The 23,496-nt window shown below is 35.4% G+C and overlaps 1 protein-coding gene across 1 annotated transcript in view; it reads right to left on the reverse strand.

The window, feature by feature from the left end:
* Nucleotides 1-6,164: 6,164 nt before the first annotated feature.
* Nucleotides 6,165-23,496, reverse strand: part of LOC109094852 (growth hormone receptor) — a 73,832-nt gene continuing 56,500 nt past the window's right edge. Inside the window, exons 3-9 of the mRNA XM_042762469.1 lie at nt 11,744-11,876; nt 10,833-10,999; nt 10,555-10,733; nt 8,678-8,831; nt 8,474-8,564; nt 8,109-8,178; nt 6,165-7,426 (exon numbers count right to left, since the gene is read on the reverse strand). Of these exons, the coding sequence (XP_042618403.1) occupies nt 6,503-7,426; nt 8,109-8,178; nt 8,474-8,564; nt 8,678-8,831; nt 10,555-10,733; nt 10,833-10,999; nt 11,744-11,876 (1,718 nt within the window). The 3' untranslated portion in view covers nt 6,165-6,502. The remainder of the gene's footprint in view (nt 7,427-8,108; nt 8,179-8,473; nt 8,565-8,677; nt 8,832-10,554; nt 10,734-10,832; nt 11,000-11,743; nt 11,877-23,496) is intronic.

Consider the following 23,496-nt stretch of genomic DNA (forward strand, 5'->3'; position numbering starts at 1 on the left):
GCATTTTTATTATGTAATGTTTGGTTTGTTGATTATGTCACAGGTCGGTGCTTACGTCACACGTGACCATTCCAACGTCACTGCGGCATTTATGTTTCGCACAAGTAAAAAGTATATAAATGTTTATTTTATTTACATTTTTTAGAAAATGACTGATTGTTTTGCTAAGTTTTGCTATTATTTCTATTATTGTTTAGTGTGGGTTCCTTTGAAGCTGCACTGAAACTGTAATTTGGACCTTCAGCCCCTTGGTTCTCATTGAAGTCCATTATATGGAGAAAAATCCTGGAATGTTTTCATCAATAACCTTAATTTCTTTGTGACTGAAGACAGAAAGACATGAACTTGGATGACATGAGGGTGAGTAAATTATCAGGAAATTTTTATTACTGAACTAATCCTTTAATATTATACATGTATTGTTAGGAGAAACATTATTTATAAAGAAATATCTGAAAGTAGAAATGCTTTTGAAATAGAAACATATAAATAAAAAAGCTGAATTCTTAGCAGTCATTACTCTACTCCAGTCTGCAGTGCCATATGCTGATTGGGTGCTCAAGAAACATTTCTTATAAATATCAATGTTAAAAACAGCTGCTTAATATTTTTTGTGGAAACTGTGAGACAATTTTCCAGGATTCTTTGATGAACAGAAGGAGAAAAAAAAAAAAAAAAAAACACATTTTAGAAAATAAAAAAAAAAATACTATACAGTAAATGTCTTTGTCACATTTGATAAGTTTAATGCATTCCTACTGAATAAAATTATTTATATTTTAAATAATTTATATTTCTAAATTATCATTTATAAAATAAATTAATTGAATTATTTATTTTATTAATTTATTTATTCTATAATTTATAAAATTAAATTTTAATAATCAATATTTTCATAAATGTATTTCCTGCTGTTCTCTACAAAGGTAGAAAGGCACTACACTGTTCCTCTTCTGTAACAATATTGGGGCGTATAAGTTTAGTAAAACTAATTTTTGCTTTATAAATGTAGACTCTTGGATGCCCATAATGCAAGTCTAACACTTTTTCCTTCTATTGTTTGCTTAAAAATGAATTCTGTTAACATGCTGGAGGATTTTTTCAGTTGTTGTTCTCAATCAATCTTATGTTCAGGGCTATTTCTGTTTATTTTTACCAGTTTGTCCTCACCTTGAGGGAAATGATGCCTTAAAAGCTGGAACATATATTTTCACAGTAATTCCCAAGTGCACAGAACACACATTCAGCCTGAACAATATACTAATATTACTTGCACCAAGATTAACTTAACAGTCCATGTCTTTAAACAAAACATGAAACAACCAACAGCATACAGCCACAGATAATCAAATAGTTTGAAGCTATCTTTATTAAATTGAAGAAAACCGAACAAAGCAAATGCTGAAAATTACAATCATTTGAGGTATGAGAAATTCAACCAATTCCAATAACAAACTGTACAAATGTTTCAATAACAAACCTGAAAGTTTTTTATAATGTCTCAGTAATGTTCAGCGGTGTGCATCCATAAGGCAAATATACTGCTCCAAAAATATCTAGTCACATACAATACTAACCGTACAGAAAATTAAATGTACTAGCATGTCTATATATCATGTACATTTGTCAGCTTGCATGTACAGACTGGCATTTAACTGCCTATGCATTTTAAGAATTTTGCAAAAGACAGAGATTCATAGGAAAATGCTACATGAGAAGGTAAGAGAGAGGAGCAGCACGGAACGCAACAAACAGCAGAAGCTAAAATACATATCGTACATCACATATCATGAAAGCTTAAGACATTTCCATTAAAACATGAACATGCTGGTTTCACAGCAATGGCAGCAGCAGAAGAGTTGTATAATACTTGATATTTCTCAATAAGGCAATATCTTTATATATAAAAGAATGGCACATTCCTTAGCACAGTGTTAATATTGACTACATCATGTACAGGCCCACTATTAATCATATAAACACATAATAAACATGTGCAGGACTTCAAAAGTGAAATCATTACTCCTCATCTATGTTTTAAACTTACTGATTTAGCTTATGTCCTGTTCTGTGTGTGTGGAGGCACATAGAGTGTAGGCCATTCAAATCTGTCTATTATATCTCAAATGTATCATATATATTATACATATTGTATATATAATATATATATATTATTAAATACTTTATATTTCTGCATGTCATAATATAAAAGTAAATATTTTAACTTTTTTCTCCAGCTCATGTTCAAAATAAGAAAAAGCTAAATACTTTCTAATGTACCATTTTTTTCTCTACACCAATATCTACAATGTCTATATATCTCTAATATGAGTTTCAGCATCAAGTCTTCCCCTCTGGCTCATTTTTCAACAGTTTTTGGTCCCATTTGTCTTAGGTGTATCTGTATGTTCGTACAATAACAAAGGCTTAATGAAATAATTATGGCACTTCATTCTGCTGAAGTAAATGTTAAATTCAAATTGTTATAAATAAATTTTTAATTGTGGTAATTAAATTTTTATAGCCTGAGTTATGAAAACACATACACTGCCTTCCAAAATCAATTTAAATATATTTAAAGAACTTCAATAGATTTTTCTCAGTAAAAAAAAAAAAAACTGTGGATATGAGATGATAAAATAAATCACAGAATCTAGCAGGAACCTAAAGAAATGTTAAACTACGTGCAGGTTGAAAGTAACAGCACATTTTAGACCTTTTTACATACTAAGGGAATGAACTGACCACAAAGGCTGCACTACAAGCAGGTTCTGCTCATGGCATCTGTAAAGATCTGGCAGAACATCAGTAGTGAAAGATCAGCAAATTACATGAAGCCATTTATGAAGATCAGTTCATTCAAAACTGAATATTCTGTCATTATTTACTCACACTTGTGTTGTTCTTAACTTGTATGCTGTTATTTATTTATTGTATTTTTTTCATGGAACACAAAAAGGAAACTTTTGGTAAATCTTCTCATTGCTATTTCCTATACTATATTGGTTCATAGTGACTAGGATGATCAAGCTTCGAAAATGACAACAAAAGTAATCTTATGCATCCTGCTATAAGTGTCCAGAACTCAAGAACCGCAGAGACCAAATCAGTAAGTCGGTGAGTTGAACTTAAAGACTGGATAAGTGAACGAATTGTTCTTGTGAGTCTGTTTCAGCAAACAAAATAGGATTTGATAAGATTTACAAATTGGATTAGACAAGTCATTCCTGAATCATTCAACTCACTAATTTTATGACCCAGTCTAATGGTGCTGAAGATTATCACAGAATAACAGCTTCAGTCTTGGTTTGTTCATCACACAAAGCTTTCAAATGACACCAGCTGGAGACTGAGAATATAGAGCACCAGTCGTATTGATGTCTTTCTATTTGGGTAATTTTTGAAGTTTAAAATCATGGTTCACTGTCTTTGTAAATGAGGAGACTAAAATGTGCATGACGAATGTGCTTGAATGTGATTAGAATTTTATTTTTTTTTTGATTTTTTTTTTTAGCTATGCTGTTGGCATATGCAATATTAAGAATTAAGAGCAATTCATTGAGCAAGAAATGGTTTGTTAGACTGTCTGAATAGATTTAGTATACAGTGGGGCTCGAAATTTTGGGCACCCCTTGCAGAATCTGTGAAAATGTGAATAATTTTCAAAAAAATAAGAGAGATCATACTAAATGCATGTTATGTTTTATTTAGTACTGTCCTGAGTAAGATATTGTATATAAAAGATGTTTACATTTAGTCCACAAGACAAAACATAGCTGAAATTATTAAAATAACCCCATTCAAAAGTTTGGGAACCCTTGGTTCTTAATACTGTGTGTGGTTACCTGGATGATCCACAACTGTCTTTCTGTTTTGTGATGGTTGAGCATGAGTCCCTTGTTTGTTCTGAACAGTTAAACTGAGAACTGTTCTTCAGAAAAATCTTTAAGGTCATGCAGATTCTTCAGTTTTCCAGCATCTTTGCATATTTTTTGAACCCTTTCCAGCAGTGACTGTATGATTTTGAGATACATCTTTTTCACACTGAGGACAATTGAGGCACTCAAACACAACTATTAAAAAAGGTTCAAAACATTCACTGATGCTCCAGAAGGAAACAAGATGCATTAAGAGCTGGGGGGGGTGAAAACTTTTTGGAATTTGAAGATCAAGGTAAATTGTACTTTATTTGTGTTGCGGGAAAAATACAAGTATCTTCTGTTGCTTACGAAGGGCAGAACTAAATGAAAAATATATATATTTAATCAAAATAAGAAAAATTTGGCCATCTTCATTGTGTTCAAAAGTTTTCACCCCCCAGCTCTTAATGCATCTTGTTTCCTTCTGGAGCATCAGTGAAAGTTTGAACCTTTTTTTAATAGTTGTGTTTGAGTGCCTCAGTTGTCCTCAGTGTGAAAAGATGTTTCTCAAAATCATACAGTCACTGCTGGAAAGGGTTCAAATATGCAAAGATGCTGGAAAAATGAAGGATCTGCAGGACCTTAAAGATTTTTCTGAAAAACAGTTCTCAGTTTAACTGTTCAGAACAAACAAGGGACTCATGTACAACCATCACAAAACAGAAAGACAGTCGTGGTGGATCATCCAGGTAACCACACACAGTATTAAGAACCAAGCGTTCCCAAACTTTTGAATGGGGTTTATTTTAATAATTTCAGCAATTTTTTTGTCTTGTGGACTAAATGTAAACATCTTTTATGTACAATGTCTTACTCAGGACAGTACTAAATAAAACATAACATGCATTTAGTATGATCTCTCTTATTTTTTTGAAAATTATTCACATTTTCACAGATTCTGCAAGGGGTGCCTAAACTTTCGAGCCCCACTGTACATGTAAAAGATTGGGGCACAAATAAATTTAACTCCAAATCAGAAGAAAATCACTTTTGGAAGGCACTGTAACTACAACAGACACCTAAAACAAGTTAGGACCCAATATTCAAGCATCATAGGCAAACCCAGGACCAATTAAGCTGTAAACCAAAGGCTCCTTCTTCACCATCATATAGCTCCACTGTGTTTCTCTAAAACAGAGAACGTGCAAGAGTCACAAAGTGCTCAGTATAAGCTCATCTACTGTATAAAACTTATCAAGCAGTACTTTTTCTGTAAAAACTTATCAAGAGCATAGTATTACATCTGTGAGAAATTCACCAACTGGGTTTCCAATATGTGGCTTGACAAATCTGGGTTGTAAATTAAAAAAAAAGAGATAGTTTTTAATTTTCCAGTTATTATAATGCACAATTTAATAAAATAGCTCTACTTAAAAGCAGCTTTTGTCCCGGTGTAGAGGCCATCGTGCACAAGAATATGCTGTTTCTAGAGGACATCACTGAATTAGCTTTCCAGGCAAACTGTGTAGCCTTATTTAATGGCAAATCTTTGTCTTATTAAACAAGTCCAAAAATTGTCATATCTTTCCCAGCTATTCTGTAGTGTAACTCCCATTGTAAATGCATGTATACATTTATAGTGTCTTCATCAATATAAAACTGCTACATGTACAAAAATAACATATAAGAAAACTTGCCATACAGTCTGCATTGCACAGCAAAGACTCTACAAGCACTTTGTTTTTGACATTTCCCCTGGATACATTAATACAAATAAAAAGTTCATTTTTCACTTTTTGAACAAGGTAACACCTTGTTCAGCGGGCTATTATCATTACAAAAACTTGTCTCAACATTTTCTAGTAATGATCTCAAATATTACACTCATATATAGTGATGCCAAAATACACATCTGCACCACAACCCCATTTTTAGTGTTTAAGCATATTGAAAAAGTTAATTTGCTGAGTTTATCCATCTGGCTGTGGCAGAAGATAAAATGTGCAGAAAGGATGCAGCGCTCAAAATGGCTCCCATAAATCTGGGGAAGCAGGTTCCCTTAAGATCAAGGCTGTGTGGAGATTTGAGTAAATATATTGACTCATCCACAAATATAATAATTCAGGAACCTTGATATGATGCAATGGAATATATTTAATATACCATATATGAGCAAATCTGGGTTGATGTAATCAGAATAAAGTGATTCGTCTTTCCTTTCACCTATGTGTAAACAATTTTTTATAAAGATATGTTTGAATTCATTTTTTTTTATCTTTTTATTATTGTGACAGTGTATCTAGATCTGTATCTTTGTTATAAGATAAATACATTTTCAAAATGGTTCTCAGACACAGCAAGCGAGCATATATATGTAGTGATTTTTTTTTTTTTTTTTTTTTTTGCATGTAACCAGCTGTTTCTGTTTGTAAATCGAAAGCACATTTAAAATCTCTCGGTGAGCTAGCGTATCACTACTGCAACAGCTGACAGAAAAGAAACGTTTTCAGCTTCTTCCATTTTGTTGCGTACAGCAGAGAAAATTCATGTGCTGAATTTCCGTCACGTGTCACGCCATTCATGCAACTTTCCAGCAGTGAAAATGTACAACAAGACCATGAACTTTGTGCTTTTTAGTCCCTTCATGGGTTCAGGTTTCCCAGAAGGTCTGGGGTGAGGTACCCCATGGGCATGGTTGGGATTACAGGGAGATGTTTGTTTGGGCTGTGAGGGCATATCGCAGGCTGTGAGGAAGGAGGATTCAGGAGGAGGCTGTGCTGGGCATCCACTTCCTGCACTACAGTATAGTCTGATACTGGTGGCAGTATGGGGGCTGGAGGAGCTTCAGGAACCAGGCACGGCGTCTGGGAATCATTGGCGGACACCAGGTACTCACCATTCCAGAGGTTACCCTCAACGGCTTGGGTTGGGAATGCTTGGTACCCCTGCTCAGGACCAGGGCTGGGTGGCACACCGGCAGAAAGCAGCCTTGCTGTGTTCTCTGAGGTGTAGGCTCCATCGGAAAGCAACTGGAATTGTATCTTCTTCTCATTCCCTTCTCCCTTCTTTTTCACCGGAGAGCTGTTCAGTTGTCCAGGTGAAAGCACCACTCCTCCTGCTGGTGTGAAATCACTTACTTGGGCATAAAAGTCCATGTTAACCCAGCTGGGCACAGCGGGTTGCGTTTGAATGGGAGTCTCCTCCACTCCTGATGTCTTCTGGACACCAAGATCAGGGATGGATGAGCTGCTTCTGGAAACCAGAGGGTGGTTATCTCCTCGTCCTGAATGGCCAGGCAGAAGAGAAGCCAAGTCCTTGGGATTTGGGATTTCTGGGTCGTAGCAGCTAGCACGACCCGAATCGTTGTCACTTTTGAAATTAAGGAAGTGAGAAGAGCCTGAGCGAGACAAGCCCAGCAGATGTTGTGTATCAGAACTCTCATTCTTCTCTGCAGGGTCATCAAGGTCCAGCTGGATGAACTCCACCCATGGATCCTCATGGTAGAAATCCGGCTTGTACATATCCTGACTGCTCAACAAAGAATGGAGCTGGTCGAGCTTTCCATTCTGTCAGTTAAGGAAAATATATATGCTGTTATTAGATAGGACCCACAAAACAAGTCCTATATACAATAAAATATAACTATGATAGGAAAAAATACACTAAATCATTTTCAAAATCAATCATCAGAAAAATTACATTTCTATGTTGGCATAGGTATGTTTGTTCTTGATGGCTAATGGGGTTTAATTGTTTAATGCTTACATTATGCTCTAAAAACAGAGTACGAGGGTTGTTTAATTAACAAGTCCCTAAGCTTTCTAGAGGTTTTAATAATTACGGGAGAACATCCACAACATGTCAACAATTATGACCTTTTCAAAACAATCAAGTTCTGCAGTGATTCATGCCATTTTGCAACTCATACTAGGTTTGCACACAGGCTCAATCTTTTCAGTCTAATTTTATAATGCAACAATTTTAATAATTATTATGTAACACTCTGCCTAAAAAACTTATTCATGTATTTACATCATTGTTTTGCTGACATTGCTGTTGTAATTTCTGACTAATTCTTAAATCAAAAATGCACTAGGTAATACATTTTCCATGCTATACATTCTGTATTACACATTATTATAATTACTTGCAGTTGCAAAAACAAGACAAAATATTATTTGTATTAAAAGATTAACAAAATGATCAGGTACATGTTCATGTAAAATTGCACGTTTAATGCATAATTACCTTCAGCAGCTCTGGGTCGATGCCTTTAATTTTAGGTGCAGGAATAGGTGGTAAAAATATTACCATCAACCTGTGGAAACAAATTAGAAAAATATTGTAAATGAAAACCATTATATGCATTTGTAATTGTATGCTGTTCCTGGGGTTCTGGTAGACAGAGCAATTCCCTGCTTATAGCTTAACATAAAAACTAATTACAAACAAAATATTAAATCTTAATTTTAAATCTTAATGGTTTAAAAAAAAGGGCTTCATCTGCATTGTGTATAATCTAATTTCTAACATTTTTTTCTTTTGATTTTGGGTTGAAATATGACCATATCTGTGAGATACACCATATAGGTTTTTAAAAATAGTTATCTCACCTCTGCTGCTGAGAGAAGATGAGGAGGACAAGAAGAATCACCACTCCGATCACTCCAAAAATTAACACCAACGTCGTCGGGAACATTGATTCTGTGCAAAGAAAAATGTTCTTTTCTTACCCTGGGGCAATTTGCTTAACTGATTCATGATGGTTCACCTGCACAGATGCTTTCACTTTGTGCAAGTTCTTGGCGTCAACTAACCTTTGCTTGGTATCTGTGCAACATGCACAATGATGCTGTTACTGAATTCGCCAAAGTTGTCAAAGGCTTGCATCTTGCAGCGCACCCGGACTTCATACTCTTTGTCAGTATACAAACCATAGATTGACTGCTGTGTGCCAGTCTCCAGGTCCAGCTGCAATAAGAAAGGATGAAAAAGTTAATAAGAAAAGAACAAACCAAGGTATTGAGCAATAAACTAGCATTAGTGACTAATTACGTTTACTCAGAGAGACGAATGGGTATGTAAAAACAGAACTGTACGTTTTCTCAGGGCTGTCAATTTAATGTGTTGAAATGGTAAACATTTTCAATGTTAATTTAGTCGACAAATTGCACAGTGGATTACAGTGGACTGTAGGCCAATGATATGGAAATAAAACAACATTTAAAGCCAATTATAAAGCCTTTTTTTCAATGCATATTTAATAACATAATGACTTATCTTCATTTGATGGGCTTTTCTCAGCTTTATTATTTATTTGTTTTTCTCCAAGCCTTCCTTTGTATTGTAACATTGCACTTTTGTACTAATCTAGCTTTAGCACCACATTTTGACCCACAAAGAGAATAACTGTCAAGAACCTCAGTAAAAATAATCCTTAACGTTTATAACTGAAGCTCTCTTGAGGACACCAAAAAGCTAATGTACTTATGTGACCTCAGAAGAAGGCCTATGGGAATAACTGTGACAGCGAATCATTCCTCTCTGATTTGTTCAGGACTGTCAACATATGGCAGTGATTTAACATGTGGCTTAATGTGGTTTTTCGTGTGTCTGCTCAGTCTGAGCAGGACCGCCGGGCAGGCCGGTGGAACGTGGTTGTCATGGCATGTAAACCAAAAGAGCTCCTGAGGATCCTGCCAGATTCAACGATCTCCCAGAACCAAGCCTGAATTACAGAGCATATATAACTGCTCTTTAAAAAGAGTAGATTATATTATGGTTTATAATGTGTCTCCAACACAAAATGGTATTTCTCAGAATACAATAAATAGGGTGGTATAGCCAATTTCCTCCACTGCAATGCCTGGGAGTCCATCGAGACAGGAAGATCAAAACAGCATCTGAATGTTCTGTTTTTGTGTTGTTATGTTGAAATACTTAGTTTTAATTATGGATTCTCTAGGTTTACATTATTTTATGCCACAGCACTGCTGAATATTTAATCCTCACTGGCTGATAAAAATGTTAAAGGTTAAGGTAACACTTTATTTTACGGTGCCCTTTTTACATGTTACATATACTGTACATACTACAGTAATAACAATGAATTGTGCAAAATTGCTTGCATCTAACCCTAAACCAAACCCTGAACCTAACCATATAGTAAGTACATGTAGTTAATTAATATTATGCAGTACTTAAATGTATAATTACACTGTAACAAGGATACAGTAAAATAAAGTGTGACCAAGGTTAGTTTTGATATACTAATATGAATGATATATTATTTAGGCAGCATTTGCATATTCATGCTTGCTTTAACAACCTTTTATTGAGACATTGATAGTAAGTAAATAAATAAATAAATAAATACTCCCACCCAAGTTTGTTGACCATATATCACTTTTCTACATCATCTTTAAAGTAAGAACATGTGTATGGCTTATAATCAAAATTAGTTTCTTCCACACACAATATTGTTACTTTAACGATTGCCTACACACAGTTTTAGGGATGAAAATCTGAAAACTATCTAATGTGCATGTGGTAAATGTGGTATAAGTAGAGTTTATAGACTCATGACTGTTGAATTATTGAAAATTAATGTAACTCTTTCTTTTTATCAAGTTTATGCTAAACCTTTCACAAACCATCCTTCCTTTCTCTCCAGCATGAGGTGCTAGCAACATACCATCTCCCAGTGGGAGGCATTCCTGACCCGGTAATGAACCTGGTACACCAGGCTCATCCAGCCCATCTGCACATCTGCTGATGGAGGGGGAGCCCAGCGCACAAGGACGTCAAAGTGCAACCCTGAGCGACTCACATTCAGTAGAGTCCAGTTCAGCCCAATTGGTGGGTCAGGATGCACTGGAAAATCACAAAACATTTTAAGTCAGGCCTCCAACATTGATCTTTCTGTAACCGTGTCCTATTCTTCATGGAGCAGTTTCATAGCTATTAACTCACCTATGTTCTCCACTGTAAAGCAGGCCTCATCATAGGTTATGTTCTGAGGAACTGAGCGCAGCTGGACACAGTAGGAGGTCCAGATTTGTGTGTAGGTCTTGTTGAAGTAACACTCATTTTCCAAAGTACGTGTGTAGTCTGGACACTCCTGCCACTCAGAAAGGGCACTAAATGCCAATCAATAAAAAAAACAGTATTAAACAAAATTATATGATGTATATAAATATTAGAAACCTCAGTACATTGCACTACATGAGTATTTGGGAAGTTGGCTTGAAATACTTATAAATGAAGATGAAAACATTAACATTCCATCTAAAACCATTTTAAACAGCATTTGATCATTATTTTATAATTATTATGCATGCCAATTTTACGATCTCAATTAATGTAGTTGTACTTTTAGCAATTCATTTTTTTTTTACATCACAAGATAATTATAATAAATGTATATAATATTTTAACTTAAAATGTTCATGGTCCACTAAATGACACACAATTTAATAAAAAATTATGAACATTTATCAATATAGGCTGCATTTATTTGATCAAAACTACAGTAAAAACAATACTATTGTGAAGAACTTGACAATTTTAAACAACTGTTTTCTTTTTTGATATATTTTAAAATGTAATTTGCAGCCATTACCCTAGTCTTCAGAAATCATTCTAATATGCTGATTTGCTGCTCAAGAACAACATAGATAGAATTAAGAAATGTTTCTTGAACAGACTTCTTAAAAAATATTAAAAACTCCATTTTGCATTCCCTTTATCTGCACATGTGACACTACAAGGTCTGCATCTTTGCAGGAGGGATGGCTTTTGTTTATAAAATTAAATGTATCCTTCTCCAACCTGTCTTTTTGAAACCTTAAAGTAGTTGGTGTCTTTCAGTGTTTGTCTCTTACTTTTTTGTCTGGTAGAAGACCCTGAGGGCTCCAGGCTCGGTGAGGTTCTGGAAGGTCCCAGCGCTCCACCAACAACGGAAGGTCTCCTGCTCTCTGGAGCGGCAGCCCGTAAAATGAGGTCCTCTGCTTGGATCTGTATCAGGAAGGGAAGAGAAAAATGAATGGGCTATAAAATGAATGAACAGTATGAAAAGCAGGTATATATTATTATTTAGATAACAAATAAATACATAAGTTATTCTTTTCATATACTGTATTGATGTTATATTTTGGCTCATTGTCAGCTCTGTTCTCTGCAGTTGAGCTCCTCTGGTGCCAAGTTCACCAGCAGTCCTCTCCCTCCTCTGCTTTTGCGCAGCCATAAATAAGCCTTGGAGGGTGCAATTGATTTTCTCATCCTCTATTTCTTCGCTCCTTTCCTAAATGCAGTATAAATCAGCAGAGCTTGCACGTGGCAAGAAATCCTCTAAAGGTATCAACATTTTCTATGACAGTGTTTTTAGTTGATCCCTTTCTAAATTGTAACAGTAAGAGTACATCTAGGTTAAATTAATAGCGGCTTTGGGGATGGAGAGGGCCATTAAAAAAAATCGAATTTACTCTGAAGAAAAGTTTCTACTGAGGATCCCCCACACACCCATTTTTCCCCATTCTCCTTCATCCAGCCCGCATCTAGTGACAACAACATGTATCTCTTCTGTCCCACAGCTGCTGAGCTACAAAACTGCACCCACAGTGATGCTGGTCAGGACTGATCGTGTTGGGAAGGGACTTCCAGTGGCTCAAGTGTGTGAGTTCAAAGCTATTTTAAAATCACTTTACTAAAAATGTTATATGGAAAAGAACTGCATGAAAATTTTCCATAATGTTCATTTTGTGTACCGCGGATTAAAAAAATAATAGCATATGAAAACGACACAAAGCTGCGTAAACAATCACTAATAAACACTAAAGCATTATTCTGGATCTTCTGAGTGATTTATTGGTATATATTCACTTTTATGAATTAAAGTATTATTTTATTGCTATTCCCTCCCCTTTAAAGTTCCGGCATGTGCAATAAAAGAGCTTGCTATGGAAGCAATTAGGTCTGAGATGAACAAATGATTTGTGGGCCACTGCGGAAAGGATGGGGACAGAACAGATAGGGACATTATCACCACTAAATTGTTCCTGGTCAATATTTGGTTTGGTGCTGGAAAGGGGGCAAAAAAAAAAAAAATACAGCACAATGGTCTTCAAGCACACACAATTTGCTTTCAAAAAATGTTGCAAAAGCAGCTGTAAAAAGGCCAGATTTAAACTTTGGGACCAGTTTCAACTGTGTAAGATGTCAGTTTAGGAAACTTTTTATATCAAGAACAAATCAGATGTGGTACAATTGGAAAAATTACAGATGTGCTTTGGCTACATTTTTGATGAGAACTACAAAATATAAAACCATTACAAAATTTCAGTTTAAAAACATTATTTTTTCTTCCTTTGTTACAAAACAATCTCCCATTATATTTGCAATAACACATTTTTTTGTGGGATATTTCACAACTTTTTTTTTTTTTTTGATAATTATACAAGCTGTGAGTTTTGCAGTTTTTGCACATGATGTTGGAACTATGAGTTGAAACTTTGGAGCCAAAGTACGTGCGCAAAAAAGAGCTCATCTATCATAGAGATGTTTGGCAGAGTTTTTGAGGAATACTAATCTGCGTATGTGGTTGTGCAGGCGGGAATATTTTGGACCTGTTGACCAACGAGTCTTACTCAAGAGACATTACAAATCATTAATGAAATTCAGTATGGATTTTTATACACTTGTTCCAGCATGAAATGCACCAAATAAATCAATTTCTTTTTCAGTTAGAACTTTAACCGTGATTTTGCAAGACATGAAGCCAAAATGTTTCATGTGATTCTGTTCATTTTTCCCCCCACTCCATTTCAGATACTTATAAATAATAAATTAATATGCAGTTGCTTATGCACACACCTCCTGCTTGGAAACTTAAATAAAGCTACAGCTTGTGTGGTTGAAGGTTTCCCGTGAATGAAAAACATGATGTTTACTCAGCTTCCCGCTAAGATAGACCATCGGTAACTAGGATACCAGCCCAGACAGAAAGACAGGACAAATGTTTTCCACTTCAGCAAGCTGCAAACTTTTGAACAAATAGGCCACATTTCAGCTTTATGGATTCAACATCTTGATGGATTGCTTGAAAAAGCACCTTCATCACTGACTGTCCAGCAAATGTCTTGATTGGCTCAGGGTTATGAGCTGCTGAGCAGACGCACCATCTTTTCCAGCTCATTTGCTGCAAAGACGACAATTTAAAAGCAGAATCACAAGAAAGTGTGTACTTCAGTGAAGCTAAATAGCATGTGTCAACTCACACAGTGTCGGTTACACATGTGAACTTATGAGAGCACTTACATAAGGTTGTGTGAGCTTCTGTATGTATGCTGTTACAGTTGTGTGTCATTCAGGAACCATGTGAAACTCATTTGAAAGTGAGCATCACTGTGCCCTACTGACAATGAAGCAACTAAAGTAAGCACTAAGAAGATGTACTTCACATTAGTGGCACTTAATTTAAATCAGAATGTTACCTTAATCACACAGATTCATTTAGTTGTATTTAAATAGAGAAAACAGCTAACCACCAAGGTTTTTAAATAACAAACCTTCTAAAAACTGTAGTTAATTTCATGGAAGAACTTATAAAAGAATCATTTATGTCTTACATTAAATACAGACTCCTTACAGAATGAAGAGTGTTAAGTACTCAAACTGAACATTTCAAACACAGAATCTTAAACTACAAACAGTAAAGATGATAAACCAATCATATTTTCTTTTTTTTTAAGTAAATATTACTTTTATTCAGCAAGGATGCATTAAATTGATCTAAAGTACCAGTAAAAACATGTATAATGTTACAAAATATTTCCTTTTCAAATAAATTCTTTAAATTGATCTAAAGTACCAGTAAAAACATGTATAATGTTACAAAATATTTCCTTTTCAAATAAATTCTGATAAGAATTTAGCACAAATTAAGCGACACTGAGGACTGGAGTAATGGCTGCTAAAAATTCAGCTTTGCCATCACAGGAATATATAATATTAAATATATTGAAATAGGAAACTTGTTTTAATTGTAATAATATTTCACAATATTACTGTTTTGACTATATTATGGATCAGATAAATGCAGCCTTGATAAGAATAATGTCACAGCCACACCATCTAAACTCCCTGAATCGGACACTTACGCCACGCCCACTCGTTCCCAATCACCAGAATTCTGAACACTGTGCATCATTACCAGTGCCACACATAAAGCCCTCAGTCACCATCACTCATTGTCTGGTCTTGCACCGATCTCCCAACTTACCTGAACGCCCTTCGTCGAACCTACCTGATCTATTGAACCCTCTTCATCCTCCTCTGCTATCTTCCCTGTTCCCATCGTCTTCGTCTGAGTCACCATCTGTATCACCATCACCTCAAAGGGAAAGTTGTGTTACCACTGTGTTGTCTACGTGTCAAGATTCACCCTGTGTCTGAAACCTCTGATTAACATTAAACACTATGCACTGAATCCTCTGTGTCCTCGTCTGTGTCTGACTAAGAATAAAAGACTTCTTTCAAAAACATTTAAAAAATCTTACCAACCCAAACTTTTTAAATGGTAATGTAAATACAGTTTACGGTTTACAGTCCACTGACAGGTAGAATCCTGTGAAAGCTGCTATATAGCTGCCACAGTTACTGTTATATCATAAATGTTTGTGTGGTGATATAAGCAAACATGAAAACATGCAAAGAATATTTCCTATTGATAGTCCTTAGGTGAATGCATGGGTATAAATCTCAGGTAACATTATGAAATATGTGATATGAGTCACATGTTGTATTATAAATATCTGGAAACATCACAAAGTGGGTCAATCTAAAAAAAAAAAAAAAAAAAAACCTGGCCTTTCTGAGAAAAACAGCATGAGAACATTATGTTCTATTAGCATATGGATGCATTCATTACCAGACAGGGATTCCAAGCCTTTATCACAGAGAAATAGAACATTATGATTATTATCCTTGTACTATGCACAGATAGATTGTTGTCGTTAAATTTATTCAACAGTAATTGGTTCCGGAAACATTTTGACCAATATGATTTACAACTTATTTAGAATGAAAAAATGAAAAGCAAACAGCAATGGCTTAACATAAATCCAGAGCTCATGATTGTCTTCATTCATATGGCAAATACATAAATGAAGCTCACACATCCCATTTACCGCTTCTTTTACCTTCATTTGCTCCGGAAGCCTGAATTATGAAAGAACAGAGAAAGCTTCTCTTTATTTAAATTAGATGTTTGTGATTGGATAATTCATTACGTCAATGGGTTGTTAATGGGTAAACAGCTACACAGATCACTCTTTTTATTTAAAAGACTAAAAGCACAACATTTTGCTTTAGGTGTTCTCAATTTAAATTTTTTGAGTTAAAGGGTGAAATAGAAACAAGTTTTCCCATCACCGTTGTTGCCAGAAACACTTTAAAAAAGCTTCTTTTTTTTAAATATTTTACCTAAGCAACTTGATAAATAAACAAGCCAAGTAATGAGCACAAAATATGGCAGCAGTTATGTAATCTTCATTCTCCTAGTCCCTCAAAACTAATTACCAATCACACACACACACACACACACACACACACACACACACACAACACACACACACACACACACACACACACACACACACACACACAGACATTCACAGTCACTAATGAGCACATTTGAAAAGCCCTCTGAGCCACAGCATAACCGCATCTCAAGTGGTTCAATATTTAGTCCAAATCACAACTAAAATAATCAATTAAATTTAAAGAGAGCAAGAAGTACAGCAGCAAACAACTCTTGAGTAAATAACCTTTATGCAAAAGTGTTCCTTAGCTTAAAAAATACACCCTTCATGATAAGCCACCCAACATGTAGAAATTATATTAAAAAATGGGCTTGGTCTTTTCAAAAGTGTAAGAAAGTCATGATTTGCTTGCGCTCGTAAAATTTGATGGGGCCAGACTTTCCCTTTGAAACCATGCAAAGGAAGTGCTTTCCAAATTATGCCTGATTAAAGTCCCAAGGGAAGAAAGTCTCTCAGAAAGATCCATTCCTGCAGGGTCATCTGGGGTGACCGTTTCAATGCTCCAAAGCTGCAAACACACAAGTGGTTCTTTCTGGTAAACCATAATACACCATAATAGATAGTCTTAAAGCACTTGTGAGACTTATTAGAAATAAAGAAACTCAATGAACCCTTTCAAGAGTAAGTTTTCAAATTCTAGCTCAGCCCCCAGAGTGAGTTTTTTAGAACGTTTGCCCTTATTGTTTCCATGGCGTATCTGTCTCTGATATGAATAAAACATGTCTGCAAATTATATTTGAATGGATTGTTATTGCTGAGGTTTCTCTGTGAATCAGGAAAAACTGAAAGTGAACGCGCTGGCGTGCAGAGGGTTAAAGACGCTGCATTAAATTTTATCTTTAGATGGTAAATTTAGATTTCAAATTCACTATTGATTTTAGTACTGTTGAAATGATTTTCTGTATGTAACGCAAATACTTTATAAGTAACTGTAATTAAATTACCTAAAAATGAGCAGTAATCCCTTACTTTACTTTTTCGGTGGATAAGTAATTTAATTACAGTATTAACACTGACTCTGTACTGATATGCACACCCCTCGACCACGTACCCCAGAAATGATCTGTGGTGCGGAATGATCGACACATGAAAGTACGTGTCCTTCAGGTCAATCGCTGCAAACCAATCTCAGGGACAGATGCACCCGAAGATGCGTTTCTGCGTCAACATCTTGAATGGTAACCGATGAAGGGCCCGGTTCAAGACTCGCAGATCCAAGATTGGCCTAACCCACTGCCTTTCTTGGGTACAATGAAGAGGCCGGTCTGGGACACAGGAACATTGAGGAACCGAACCTTGTCGGCGTCCCTCATGTCTGCCAGACACAGCCAGAGATGGCGTTCCTGGAGCACAAGCGTGGACATCGCACGACCCAGAGAACTTGTGGTGACCTTTGTCGCGTGGAGCGCAAGTTTCTTTCAGAACTTCCGGATCGTGACAACCCTCATGCAGGTCCTTCAGTGCCTTGGCCTGGTCCCCGCAAGCTGTATAAGCACTGCCGGTTAGACCAGACGAATGCCTACAGGCCCAGGAAGGGAGGAGGGTAATCACCGAATACCCCCTCGCTGCAACGCCGTCGAGGGAGGAGGAGCCCACTGGCCGGTTTCTGGCAGTAAAAGGTGCTGGTCCACGACCCTGGTCGAAACTCGTCATGCACTTCCGGGAAGAAAGGCGCACAGGGGAGATGGCCGCTTGCAGCACGACAGAGCGTAGTGCATCCTGAAGTGCGCAACCCACTCGACTCTGGGACGACCACAACGACTGCTGAAGCGCCAAACACACGAAGCCTCTGAGAGCGTGCTGAACTTTTTCATAGTTCTCGAAGACACAAGTAGAGTAGATTTATGTTGTCGCCTGCGGCTCCGAAGCGAAAAGCTAGTATGCATTGCACTTGCTGCCTTATTATACTCACGGTGTGATCAGTGGCAGCTGGATGCAGTAATTGCATACCAATGTGCATTTGCTCATTTAATTTACACTCGAAGTAGATTGGTCTATCAAAGCAATATCCCAATCCTTTGGTCACCGATGTGACGTAGAGAGTGACCGACTGAAAGGGAACTACAGGTAAGTGCCTGTTGCCATTTGCTAACATGTAAATTATTGTTTTTCCAAATGTAATGTCAAGCCAGTGCAAAGAGCCATAAACAAATGCTGGCTTCCAGCTGCCCTGTCTAAGTCCATCATTAGCACAACCGCTCTTTGATGTTCACTGAACACAAATCCAGACCTCAGGCTAACCTAGAGTAGACGGAGAGCTTGGATAGGATTTCAGAACTGTCATAAACTAAGATGTTTCTGTCCAAATCAAATGCCGAACCTACAATAATGACCCTAATCCTCTCTCAAGACTATAATTAATGTGCCATTACTTGGAGTTAAGGTGTAGAAGGGTATTATAGGGGAAGTCATGGCCTAGTGGTTTGAGTGAGTTTGACGTCTTAACCCTAAGGTTGTGGGTTCGAGTCTTGGGCCGGCAATACCACTACTGAGGTGCCCTTGAGCAAGGCACCAAACCCCCAAGTGCTCCCTGGGCGCCGCGCAGCAATAAATAGCTGCCCACTGCTCCGTGGTGTAGTGTTCCCACTGCTGTGTGTGTGATGCACTCTGGATGGGTTAAATGCAGAGCATGAATTCTGAGTATGGGTCATCCATACTTGGCTGTATGTCACTTAAACTTTCAACTTTTTATATATTTATAGATATAATTATTATTATATATACAGCCATTACATAAATAATTAAAATGTATATTATATTACATTTTACTTTTGACTAACTAAAGATGCTCACATTAAAGCTCTTGTTAAATTTGCTTACTGTTTAACATTTTTTATTACCACAAACAAAACATTCCACACTGCTAACCCTCAAAATCTATCAACCAAACAGTTAACATTTGTTTCATATTTTCTACCAAACCATTATGCTGAATCTGCAGACCATAGAAATATGCCTGCAAATGTAGAGGAATAGTTTTGTGGCCGCATGCTCCTTCTGGAAAAAAAGTTTCATGTGAACGGCCCTGTGGCCTGCTCTCCATTTGGCAACTGAACTCTGTTTTTCTGAACAAAAAGAGCCAACTACTGTCTTGTGTGAGGGCAGACTTCGCTGTCCTCTGCTGTTCTACTTTCTGTTCAGGCTCAGCTCTCTCCCTGACTTCACCCCGCTGCCTAACGTAAATAAACTATAGCCCAAAAGGGGCTCCGCCTGTGTCTGAAACTCCCTGAGTCACTGCAGCAGACTCTCATGTTGCTGAGCGCTCACAGCGGCCCCTGTGTTGTGCGAGGGTTAGGCAGGCATGGCAGACACCAGAACGGCGCAGGGGAGAATTAAGGAATCATCATGCTGAACATAATCACTAGGTTTTTAAACGCAAAACAGCATGTTCTGCAGAAAACATCGCTTCAGCGGTACAGTGGCTTGCTCCTCAGTGAACATATTGTTAGTGGAGGAAAAACAGACTGACTTCCAAGATCTATCATGCTACAAACTGTTTCCTGTGTACAGAACAGATTGCTGTGTAAGTCTCTCAACGTGTCTGTTTGCTTATTTAGTAATTTATTTACGAAGAGGACAATCCCTTGAAACAACCTGGCCTTGGTCATTGTACATCCGGATTGGGTTAAGATCTCAAGCTTTCTTGAGACCTGCAGCAGAGCTTTACCATCATGCTCATATGTGTGATTATTGTAATATAAAGGGCTCATTGATATTTTAAAGTTAGGTTTATACCATAAATAGATAACAAAACAGATAAATGGTATGATAAAGTATCTTTTATTTTTATTTTTAACTTAACAGTCAAGACAATAAATTTTTTTCAAATAGTTTGATCGCTAGAGTTAGCATAAATATATAATAGTTATACTAACCATTATCATAATGATTTTTCTTATTATTATTCTTATTAATAGTAGCAGTAATGTTAATATATTCATAATGCATTTTTGTCTTATATAAATGATTACTTTTATTGTGGTCAAAATGCAGAAAAATAATAACAACTTATTATTATATTAATTAATAATTGTTGTTATATTAATAATTACCACTTTTATTTAATTACTATTAATATTATTAGTGTTATTTTTATCATCATACATTTTATTTACTTTATTATAATTTATATTTTACTAATGAATTTACATTTAGTAATTTATAATTATTATGACACCGACCTAAACCACCATAATTATTTTTGTTCATTACTTATTAATTTGTAATAAAATGCCATTATTATTATTCTTTTATTTTCATATCAACAACAGTATTATTAGTTACTGATAATTATTATTTATCTTTACTATATGTAGCAATATTATACTGTGAGTATAGAAAAGGAATTCTGGTTCTTTCAGTTTTTTCTTTTTTTCTTTTTCTGACATGTTGGTGGGTATATCTTTCATTGGATCCTTGGGGTCCTCTTATCCAAGAATCTAAATATTGTAATCACATAACTCAATCATTGGATGATATCAGATATCTACAGTATCAGGTAGTCATCAGTATTTTCGTCAAGCACAACAAAATCTGCATGTTTTTAATAGTTGAACATTAGCAGCATTATCTCATTACACTTCTATAAATGCAGCCCATACGCTTGGCCCATGGGCAAGTTGATCCACGCACATCCGATTTATTATGAGACACATTAGCATACATGCATGACGTGATGATGGTGCTGCAGCGCTGCCAGTTCACTCTCATTTCTTCTACAGACATCATCATGTTTTTGAAATTCCAGCCCAAAACCAAAGAGTCATGCTTGCCAGAACTCCCTCACAAAAAGTCCACTAATATGGCCCCTGTCTGAAGCCATAACTCAAGACAAATTACTTCTGTTCTCAATCAACAACCACAGCATGTGCCTCTCGAACACCTATGAAGAGACCTTAGTCAGGGCAGACAGCATAAAAAAGGACAAACGGACACTCCGTTCAACAGGGTTTCCAGAGTTCTGTCCTTAGGGTTTGTTTTCATGCAAATATTTTAAATGCTGCCTTATTGAACAGTTGAAAACCAGATACACGATGGCACCACCCATCAAACATTTAATTGTTGGACAGTCTCCAGGTTTTTTTTTTTATTCAGGGCAAAAAGATCTTAGCTAGAACTTGTTCCTTAACATGCGATGCCTTAGGTTGTGTAGTAAACTTATGTTCATTATGATCTCATATTGTGTTTAAAAACTCCAATGATCATCTCAGACAACCGCACTCTTGTGGCAATTCGTAACTAATGGTGGTGAATTTGTACATTTTCATACAATCTGCTTACGCCCCACGGTGGACCTTTATGCTTTAGTTTTTTTCATCATACAATTTGCCCAAAACATAAATTAGTTGCATTAGTTTCCTCATGAGACTAGTTGTTGGCTTGCACAAGACATATCTTCACAAGGCAACATGTTGGAATAATAAAAAATAAAAAGATTTTTTTGCCCATAGTAATGATGAAATAATGATCTTTACGTCATAAAATTCTAGGTCCCTCTTTGGTGACTTATCTTGGCATTAAAACTGAGCAGATGAGAATGCTAATGAATTAATAGCCCTGTCATTAGTATAAAATATTATAAAAATGAAAAAATGACACCATGGACCTGGCTCTCCAATCATACTTTGGCAGCAAAAAAAAACAAAAAAAAAAACATTCTCTCCAGAGGCACTATTTTCATCTAGAGTAGTTAAATAATACCTTACTAAACCTTAAAAAGAGAACATATTCATAAATACAAATCCCAAAAATGAACTTAGTCAAAAGTGCTCACATCCATTGTGGAATTCCATTATCGGAGTGTGCAGCTTACTGGGTCCAGTAACCCAAAGTCATTCAACTGGCATCTCTGAAAGCCCTTTACACAAATATGATTTTACCATAACGTATAAGTGCCCGTGAAATCCCATTTAGCTTATATCATCATCAGCGCCACTGTATGGCCTAGTCCTGGGACTTTGGTAGCACCACAGTCAATGTGGTTTTACGTTCCCAACAAAGCTATTTATTGGACAGGAATTGTTTGAGAGACCAAGCAAAATGGTCTGTGTGCTACAGGTGAATCATCTTGACACAGGGTCCCAGATTTTCCAATACATGACTGGCAAGACTCTACAGTTCATTCTGTGATTGATGAACGCCTCTGTAAATGTACATTTCTCTTCAACTCTCATTTTGACTCTTACTGTACATTGCACCAATACGTATAAAAATCCCCCCAATGAATCATCTTATTTGTGTTATTCATTTTCGGCATATTTCTACGGGTAATGTTTAAATACTTCTACAATACATAATACATATCCCGATTAATTAATATAATATCATCAATAATTTGTATAAGTTTGTAAAATTATACTTTTTTTTTATTTTTTTGTTGGTGATTTCATATTCTAATAATTGATTAAATAATTAATTCCAAAAACAATCAAAGTAAAAATAAATAAAAATTGGCACAATCCAAACAGAAAAAATCGCTAAATAAAATTGAAAAAAAAAAATTATAATAAAAAATAAAAATAAAAAAAAAAAAATTAATTCAAAATTAAAAAAAAGTTAAAAAAAAAAGTAAAAAAAATAAAAGTAGCCCAATACAAGAAAAATTTATATTAAATTTAAAATAGAAAATTTATTTAAATAACAATAAAAAAAAATAAATAAACGTATAATTAAAATTTAAAAAAATAAAAAAAAATAAAAAATAGAACAAAATAACATAAACAATAGAAAAAAAAAATAAAAAATACAATCAATATTATTTAATAAAAAAAAAACAAAAAAAAAACAAAATAAATTTAAAACAAATAAAAAATAATGTTTATAATACAACAATAATAATTTATATAAACATGAAAAAACTAATGATATCAAATTAGACAATACAACAATAAAAAAATAAATATAAAAAACATTAATTAGTATTATAATTAAAAAAAAAATATAAAAAACAAAAAATAAATTAAAAATGATGATAAAAAAATAAATAAATACAATAAAAAACAAAAAAAATTAAAAAAAAAAAAATAAAGAAAAAAAAT

The sequence above is a fragment of the Cyprinus carpio genome, chromosome A8, assembly GCF_018340385.1.
Source record: "Cyprinus carpio isolate SPL01 chromosome A8, ASM1834038v1, whole genome shotgun sequence".
Lineage (NCBI taxonomy): Eukaryota > Metazoa > Chordata > Actinopteri > Cypriniformes > Cyprinidae > Cyprinus > Cyprinus carpio.